The sequence below is a fragment of the Suncus etruscus genome, chromosome 2 (genome assembly GCF_024139225.1).
Source record: "Suncus etruscus isolate mSunEtr1 chromosome 2, mSunEtr1.pri.cur, whole genome shotgun sequence".
In the NCBI taxonomy this organism is placed as follows: Eukaryota; Metazoa; Chordata; class Mammalia; order Eulipotyphla; family Soricidae; genus Suncus; species Suncus etruscus.
Window position 1 is genome coordinate 32,747,369 of NC_064849.1, and position 9,717 is coordinate 32,757,085.

General features: G+C 46.1%; 1 protein-coding gene across 1 annotated transcript in view; it reads right to left on the reverse strand.

The window, feature by feature from the left end:
• The window catches only part of STK36 (serine/threonine kinase 36), a 42,105-nt gene extending 32,509 nt beyond the window's left edge, over positions 1-9,596 (reverse strand). Inside the window, exons 1-6 of the mRNA XM_049768062.1 lie at positions 9,522-9,596; positions 8,317-8,491; positions 6,970-7,110; positions 6,781-6,858; positions 2,554-2,684; positions 2,137-2,386 (exon numbers count right to left, since the gene is read on the reverse strand). Coding sequence (XP_049624019.1) covers positions 2,137-2,386; positions 2,554-2,684; positions 6,781-6,858; positions 6,970-7,110; positions 8,317-8,400 — 684 coding nt within the window. The 5' untranslated portion in view covers positions 8,401-8,491; positions 9,522-9,596. The remainder of the gene's footprint in view (positions 1-2,136; positions 2,387-2,553; positions 2,685-6,780; positions 6,859-6,969; positions 7,111-8,316; positions 8,492-9,521) is intronic.
• Between the last annotated feature and the right edge of the window lie 121 nt (positions 9,597-9,717).

A 9,717-nucleotide genomic window follows, 5' to 3' on the forward strand; every position in this document is an offset into this window, starting at 1 on the left:
AGTGATCGATCCCTAAGCACTGAGCCAGGAGTCAGCTAGGAGCACACTAGGTATGGTCCTCCTCTGCAAATAAACCCAAAATAATCAAAAGCACAAGTCACTGTGTGTAGAGGTACAGAAACCATAAGTCTTCAGAAGGCATAGAGACAGGAAAATGTCTCTGGAAAGGGTACATGTGTTACTAGATATCCTGGGGAAAGTTCTCAGCTGGGTCTGAAATTGAAATAGAAGGTTCTAAAAGACCAAGGCCACAGTTAACTCCCCATGAACTTAACTCCCCATGGGAGGTGCCTCATATCCAGCTAAACAAGAGTAAAGATCTAAGTGAGAAGGAAGCCTCAGGCTCCAAAAACAGGACCTGGAGAGATGCGGGTCTGGAAGCAAACACCAATGTGGGAAATCATACACACAGTGAAAGGAGGTAAAAATGGGTTCAGGAATTCCAACACACAAGCCTTCCACTCCTAAGAAGCAGATAGCTTAGTGGAGAAGACTGGCGAATGAATGCAATGCTTTACTGAGACAGACCCGAGCGTTTTGTTTTTGTTTTTGTTTTTGGTTTTGGTTTTTGGTCTCACCCGACAGAGCTCAGAGGTTACTCCTGGCTCTGTGCTCAGAAATCGCCCCTGGCAGGCACAGGGGACCATATGGGATGCCGGGATTTGAACTACCATTGGTCCTGAGTTGCTGACAAGGCAAATGCCCTACTGCTGCGCTATCTCTCCAGCCCCAAGAGACCCGAGCTTTTTATTAGCAAGAACCAGACCACTCTCTAGGGTGGAGAATGAATAAGGCAGGAATAAGTTAGGAGCCAGTTAATCTAACACATAAGGACATTTCCTGTATAAGTAACTTTTCTTTTTTGTTTGTTTTTATTTTTGTTTTGCGACCATACCTAGCTATGCTCAGTAGTGCTCCTGGCTCTGTACTTAGAATCAATCTAGTGGTGATAAGGTAACTATATGGGATTCAAGAGATCAAACCTAGGTTCGCTGCATGCAAGGCAAGTTCCCTACCCCCTTGGCTCTGGTCAAGTACTATGGCTTCAGCCCCTGCAAGTAACTTTCCTAAGGAATGCAAATTTAATTCCTTTGGATTCTGTTGAACAATGATTTGCACCTCCAGGACTAATTCAGTTGAGGAGAAAGCTGTCTTTTCACATATGCTAAAGCTCAGAAAAGTTTGGAGGTTTTACTCTGAGGAAGGGTGCCTTTAAATTCTATTGAAAGCCCAATCTTGTCCTAGATACCAAAAAAGGTCACCTCCTTTTCCTTTCTCCTTCCTTCCTTCCCTCCTCCAGACTTTGGAGACTTCAATACAATGAGCCAACACTGCCCCAGAGCAGCCCAGCAAGACACCCAGGCTCCAGCTAGGTGGCTCTCTGCAGGTGCCTTCCTCCAGTACCTTGAAAAGCTGGAGCACACCCTAGGCAGCACCAGTACATCACCGCTTTGTGAATATCATGGAACAGAGGTAAGTAAAAGGACCAACCAATTTCTGATGTCTGGAAATCACTTTTGTGGTGGGAGAAGAGAGTGAGGGGCATACCCATTGGTACTTGGACCTTACTCCTTGTTCTGTGCTCAGGGATAACTTCTTGGCGGGCTTGAGGACCCTATGCAGTACCAGAGGACCATAACCGATTACCCACATGCAAGGCAAACACCTTGCCTGCTGAACTATTGCTCCTGCTAGAAATCACCCTTCTGTTGGGATTGAAAACAAAGCTCCATAAGCCAGAGATAGTACAGTGGTAGGGCATTTGCCTTGCACAAGTCCAATTTAGGCCAGTCAGTGGTTCAATTCTCGGCATCCCATATTATCCCCGAGACTGCCAGGGGTGATTCCTGAGCGAAGAGCCAGGAGTAACTCCTTAGTGCTTCCGGGTGTGGCCCAAAAACCAAACAAACAAGCAAACAAAAAACCAGAGCTCCAGGATATGCTGCTATTGCTGTTTTGGTCCCCACAGTTTACCCTCCCAGAACCAGTCCATGCTGGGGACAAGTAGGCAACTCTAACCCATTCATTTGGTAGATAACCTCCAAGTACTGTCCTGGACCCAGAGAAAAGCATAAAGAGGGGAAAATAGGTTTCTGGGGCAAAAGTAACAATTGACTTTGGCTTTTGACTCATTACCTTGAAGCAAGGACTAATGGTTGGGGGCCAGCGCACAGGATCCTTGAGGATGAGGCTGACTAGCTGAAAGATGCTTGTGGTATAGAAGGGTGGGGTGCCGACAGCCAGCTCATACAGGATGCAGCCCACGGACCATAGGTCAGCCGTGTGGTCGTAGGGCTGTTCTTCCACCAGCTCCGGAGACATGTAGAGTGGTGTGCCTTTGATGGACGTCAACACCATGGTGTTGGTGCTCATGGCCCGGGCAAACCTGCAGATGACCAAAGGGACATGCAACCGAGGAGCTATCTGAGACAGACTGACCAAACAGAGCCACAATGATAACACCTGCCCAAATAGCCCACAGGCTGTCCCATCTCCAGCTCAGGCCTGAACATGCAGCCAGAGTCCATAAAGGCCCCAGGGCAGGCCCCTCACCCGAAGTCACAGAGTTTGATGCCCCCACCCTTGGCGAGCAGGATGTTCTGTGGCTTCATGTCTCTGTGGAGAATTCGGTGGGAATGCAGGTAATAAAGGGCTGACACCAGCTGGGCAGCAATGGCCTGAACCTAAGGGTCAGGGAAGGGAGCAGAAACAGTCTAAAGAAATCAGGAGTCTGCAAACTCCTCCCCAATGCTCCCACTGAAGTGACCTTTTCTTCATCCCTTTTATTCTATGTGGGGCCAGAGCGACAGCATAACAGCAGGGCATTTGCCTTGCACAAGGTCAAGCAGGGATGGACCTGGATTTGATCCCCGGCATCCCATATGGTCTCCCAAGCCTGCCAGGAGTGATTTCTGAGCACAGAGCCAGGAGTAACCCCAAGCACTGCCAGGTATGGCAAAACACACACACACACACACACACACACACACACACACACAAACCACCTTTTATTCTATGCTGCCTTCCCAATTATTTTTTTAATAAGCCTTCCCAATTTCTTTTCTTTTTCTTTTTTTTTTTTTTCTTTTTTGTTTTTTGGGCCACACCTGGTGTTGCTCCAATCCCTTCATTCAAATCAAATGTACTGACTCTCTTAAATGCATGATCAAAAACTAAAGCAACTACAATGACAGTCCCAACCACACTATTCTCTGGTGAGAATGGGAAGTATCTTACACAGAACAGTAATGAGCATGAAGCAATCCTGTGGCACATTAGCCACTGTTACATGAAACAAAATTCCCTTTCTCTAGAGGACTTAAAAAAGAGAGATAGGGGACGAAGAGATAGCATGGAGGTAGGGCATTTGTCTTGCATGCAGAGGACAGTGATTTGAATCCCGGCATTCCATATGGTCCCCCGAGCCTGCCAGGAGCAATTTCTGAGCATAGAGCCAGCAGTAAACCCTGAACGCTGTGGGTGTGACCCAAAAACAAAACAAGAAAAGAGAGAGAGACAGAGAGAGAGAGAGCGAGAGAGAGAGAGAGAGAGACAGAGTGAGAGATGAGATCAACATGGCCTCTAACAAGGAACATGCCAAGGGAACCATTCTATGAAAATGAATGGTGCCTGCTTGCTAGAGTATTGCAACAACTGTAGGATAAGTGGTCAAAGAAGGTTCTCAACCAAATACTACTGCGGATTATTATGTCCTAGGCACATTCTACTTTCAACCAGGGACTAAGTCCTCTTCCTCTTTCCTGGTCCCATTATACAGGTCCTTCTTCCATAAAGGTATCTGAGAAGCAGCACCACCAGCACCGTGCGAACAGTAATAGTGAGTCATGTTTAAATCTATTCAGGCATTCTTTTTGAAACTTTATAGAGATAATGTAGTGTGTAGGGCACTTACTTTTAACATAGGTTCAATCTCCACAATCCCATATGGCTCCTAAGCATCACTAGGAATAATTCCTGAGTGCAGAGTCATGAGTAACCCCCAAATATCACCTGGGTGTGGCCCAAAAACAAAGACTTATTTTAAAAATTTTATTGCTTATTTGGGTCATATCAGCTGATTTTCAGGGATAATGTCTAGTGGTACTCAAGGGACCATGTGGTGCCAGACATCAAACCTGGGCCTTCAGTATGCAAAGAATGGGCTCTGGCCTTTGAATCATCTCCACAGTACCACTGGTTGTGATACCAAAACAAACAACAACAAAAGAATCAGAAAATTAACTTTAAAATAATGGTGAGTGGAGCCAGAGCAACTATACAACAGGTAGGGTGCTTGCTTTGTACATGGCTGACTCAAGTTCAATTCCTGGTGCCACCTCATATGGTCCTCTGAGACTGCCAGGAGTGAACCCTGAGCACAGAGCCAGGAACAAATCCTGAGCAACATTAAATATGGTCTAAACACCAATAAAATAAAATAAAATAAAATTATGTTGAGCACCTACTTTGCATGTACAAAACCCAGGGTTCAATCCCCAGCAACCCTCAAAAATAACATACGAACTGGGTATGAATTAATCCTTTGTCTTCACAGTAATATTATGAGATAGACATTATCATATCTATTTGACAAAGAAACAGGTAGGAATATAGACTAGTCCAGTCTTTTTGGAAAGCAATATGAACATTCCTCAAAAAACTAGAAATTCTCAATGACAACAGACTCGATACCCAATCTACAACAAGCTGTACAAGGGGGGAATAGTTGCACTAGCATTACAGGGGCAAAGGAGGGAGATGTGGGATGCATGCTGGGAACAGGGGTGGAGGAATGACAACAGTGGTAGTGAGAATTCCCCTCATTCACTGTCACTATGTGCCTCAAATATTACTGTGAAAGAATTGTAATTCACTTTGACCACAGTAAAAAAACCACCCTAGAAATTCAATTTCCATACAATCCAGTAATTCCATTCTTTGGAATACATCCCAAGGGCCCAAAAGCACAATGCAGAAAAGACATCTATACTCCTATGTTCAAAATCTGGAAACAATGCAAACATCCAAGAACAGGTTATTGGATAAAGATACTATGATACAGAATACTATGGAATACTATTCAGACATATAAAACAATGAAGTCATGGAATTTGCTGCTAGTGAACAGATCTAGAAAGTATTGTTCTGAGTGAAGTCAGTCAGGGGGAGAGAGAGACACACAGAAAGATCTTTTTCATATGTAGGCTATAAAGAAACAGAGAGATAACAAATGCACAAAGACACTAGAAATGATGAGCAAGAGAACTGATTTACAGTAGGAAGTAATTAGGGAGGGGTCAGGAAAGAATACATCCCATCAGAGGAGGAAATAGAAAGCTGGAAGTTGGTACAAAGTATATGTCAAAGAGGCAGGCTGGAGGGAGGAAAACTGAGGATATGGCGGAGGGAAGTGGTCATTGGTAGAGATTGATGTTGGAACATTGTATGACTAAAACTCATGATTAACTTTATTTTATTTTGTTTTATTTTATTTGGGTTTTGGGCCAAACCTAGCAATGTTCAGGGTTACTCCTGGCTCAGAGTATCATAGGAGATACTGGGGTCAAACCCAGATTGGCTATGTGCAAGGCATATGCCTTCATGCTGTGCTACTGCTCAAGTCTAGTCCCATTAACTTTGTAACTCTGAAATTCATAATGATTCAATTAAAAATTGTTTTAAACATGGAACTACTGGCAGGGGGGTTGGGAAGTGGGTGCAAAGAAATAATACAGGGGGTAGGACCTTTGCCTTGCATGTGGCTGACCACAATTCTGTCCCCAGCATTTCATATGGTCTCTCAAGTCAACCAGGAATGATTACTGAGTGCAGAGCCAGGAGTTACACCTGAGCATTGCAGGGTATAACCCTCCCAAAATGGAGAACTTGGGATTGAAGCAATAGTACGGGAGTTAAAGTACTTTCCTTGCACATGACAGACTTGAGTTCAATACCCAAATCCAATATGTTCCCCCAACCCAGTTAGGATTAATTCCTCAGTGCAGAGCTAGAAAACCCCTGACTATGCCAGGTATGGCCCACAAACAATAACAACAAAAAATAATTTTTTTTTTTTGGGTTTTGGGTCACACCCAGTTCAGGGGTTACTCCTGACTCTAAGCTCAGATATCCTCCTGGCAGGTACGGGGGACCATATGGGATGCCAGGTTTCAAGCCAGGGTCCGTCCTGTGTTGGCCGTGCAAGCCTTACCGCTGTGCTATGGCTCAGGTCCCAGAAAAAGAATTTAAAAAAGGGAAGACTCAGTGCTCTCAGTTTTACTAACCAGGTGTTTCATTATTTATTTTTTGGAGTGTGGGAGAACTTCCCAATTGGTGCTCAGGAAAGGTCCCTACTTTCGTACTTTTCTCAGCAAACAGAATCAGCATTTCAAATGAAGGGCCCAAAGATTTCTGGATTTCCAAGCCTTCCAATCCCCCTGAACTGTGCTTGGTGCCTTAAGGACTGCACCCAGAGGTGGTTAGGGAACCTCTGGATGAAGTCACATGTAAAGTATGTGCCTTAATCCCAATACTATCTCTCAGCCCCTACCTGCCTGCTCTTATTTTGTTTCTGAATCACACCAGATGTGCTCAGGTTTTTTTCTGAGCTTTGGGCTAAGGGATCAATCCTGGTGGTGCTTGGAAGACCCTGTTGTGTTAGGAATCAAAGTGGGGTCAGCCATGTGGAAGGCAATCTCTGTGCTATCTCTCTGGCCTGACCTTCCTTCCCTTATGTGAAGATAAATAAGAAACAGGCAAAAGTTTGAGCAGGAAACACACCTGATCTTCTGGAAGCTTCCCGTCATCCTCAAGGATCTGAAAGAGCTCACCCTCAGCATAGTCTGTCACCACCACCACCTGGGGGAGAGGAAAGGCAATGAAAGACCTAGATGCATGTAGCTGGTAGAAGGACAGTCCTGGGACTCCTTCATCCTTGGAGAAAGGGGACCCAATATAGTCAAAGCACACCTCTTTGTCAGTCTCAAAGCTGTCAAGCATATGAACAATATTGGGGTGTCGCAGGCCCCGCATGATTTCAATCTCTCGTTGCAGATTCCGCAATTCCTTCTCAGATCGTCCCAATTTTGGAATGAACTTCAGTGCAACCACCTGTCGGACAGGTGGTAAAGGCAAGAGTCAAGGCATGCTATTGAAAAGGCCAGGGCTCTAGCATTCAGTGTGCTACTCCAGAACTTGGATGTCCTATCATTCAAGTGATTCTCATTATCCCTATCAGTCTCTTACTATGTTTTTCTGTTGTACCTCAAACTTACTGGACATCTCCTACCCTTTGCCCCAGTAGGAAACAGTCATTGTCAGATCTTTGGGCGATCCCAGAAAGGGTATTCTAATTTGGACAAATAACTCAAAACCAGATTGGAGGGTGGCAGTGTTCAGTGGCTACTTCTGGTTCCCTAGTTAGACAGGGTCACGGGGCTGAGCTCAGGGCACCATAGGGTGCCCAGAGATTGAATCTGGGTCTCATACATGGAAAGTTCACACACTACCTCTTTGCATTATCTCCCTATCTCAAAGAAGTCTAGATTCAAAGAAACTTAAGGAAAAAAACAAGGAAGGGGAAATGAATTCAAATGATTTATCACTTTCTGTGTGGTATGTCTAATAATGACAAAAACTTTAGATGGTGTCGGATGCTCTGATTCAATGTGACATCAATGCTCAAAGTCCTCAATCAAATCCCAGTTCTACAGATGAGAAGAACATTGAGACCATGGAAGGCCTATGAGACCATGGAGTTCTAAAGCAAGGAAGTGACAGAATTAGAATTTGGACACAAGTTATCCAATTTAAGGACCTCATACTTAATAAGTAACATGAGAGGGGACTGGAGAGATAGTGCAGTACGCTTTTGCCCTGCACACAGCTTATCCAGGCTTGATTCCCAGTACCATATGTGATCCCAGAGCCAGAAGTTAAGTTTTAAGCATGCTGAGTCTGTGTGGTTCCTCCCCCAAAACCATACTAATACTACTAATAATAATAATGATGATGAGGGAGTCAGTGCTTTAGGACTAGAAGCCTATGACTGCTTCTCTTCTAAGCCCCACTAGGAAGGGGGTCATTAGGGTGGGATATTTTTTGTGTGTGTTTTTTGTTTGTTTTTGGGCCACACTCAGGGGTTGCTCCTGGTTCTAAGCTCAGAAATCGCTTCTGGCAGGCTCGCGGAACCATATGGGATGCCAGGGATCGCACCGTGGTCTGTCCTGAGTCAGCTGCATGCAAGGCAAAACACCCTACCACTGTGCTATTGCTCCGGCCCCTGGGGTGGGATTTAAACCCACTTTAGTTCACCACCTGAGCACTGTATTTCCTGCGACCTTTGTACACCCTCCCAAAAGAGCCTTCTCCAATCATCTCCAACACGTGGTACTTTTCCATGACAGAAGTTTCTGGATCCCTCTGAAGGAAGGAGGTTGAGGTGGTAGTGATGGACTACAGTTTCCGGGACAGTTCCAAGCATCGGGGAGGCCTGATTGGGGGCAAGGGAGAGAGATTAGATGCCTTGCCTTCTTTCTCTCTTAATCCTGACCTCAGGTACTTGGTAGGGTGGATTGGAAGAAATGCAAGCCCTTGTAACAAGCAGGGAGAGCCTCCTTTCAACCCATCCTCGTACCCATCTCATCCTAAACCTCATCCCCTCCACCTGACCCCCCAACGCCTCCCCCACACGAAGAAATGCAAGCTCTTGTAACAAGTAGGGAGCACCTCCTTTCAACTCAACCTCCAGCTCTTGTAACAAGCAGGGAGAGCCTCCTTTCAACCCAACCTCCTACCCATCACACACACACACACACACACACACACACACACACACACACATACCTCCTTTCAACCCAACCTCCTACCCATCACACACACACACACACACACCTTTTAACCACACACACACACACCTCCTTTCAACCCAACCTCCTACCCATCACACACACACACACACACACCTTTTAACCACACACACACACACACCTCCTTTCAACCCAACCTCCTACCCATCACACACACACACACACACACCTTTTAACCACACACACATACACACACTTCCTTTCAACCCAACCTCCTATCCATCACACACACACACACTGGAAGAAATGAAAACTCTTGTAACAAGCAGGGAGCGCCTCCTTTCAACCCAACCCAACACACACACACACACACACACACACACACACACACACACACACACACTGGAAGAAATGAAAACTCTTGTAACAAGCAGGGAGCGCCTCCTTTCAACCCAACACACACACACACACACACACACACACACACACACACACACACACACACACACACACTGGAAGAAATGCAAACTTGTAACAAGCAGGGAACGCCTCCTTTCAACCCAACCTCCTACCCATCTTATCCTGAACCCCGCCTGACCCCCCCCCCCAAGGCCCAACTCCTCTCTCTCCCCCTCCCTCCTCTCTCTCCCCCTTCCTTCCCCCGAGTCTCGTCCACACCTCACTTCATTCCCCCCGTCCCCTCCGTTTTCATACTCCCTCAAATTCCCGCCACTGCTAACTTCCTCGGCAACCCCGCACAGACCCCACAGCTCCAATGTGGAAGCCCACCCGAGTCCCAGGCACCCCCAGCCTAGGAGCTTCAAGCTCCCCGGGCCAAGGGACGCTGGGTGCGTCTTTCAGCCCCGCCCTTCAGGGCTGCCCGCATATTTTGCCTGTCTCTAAATTCGTC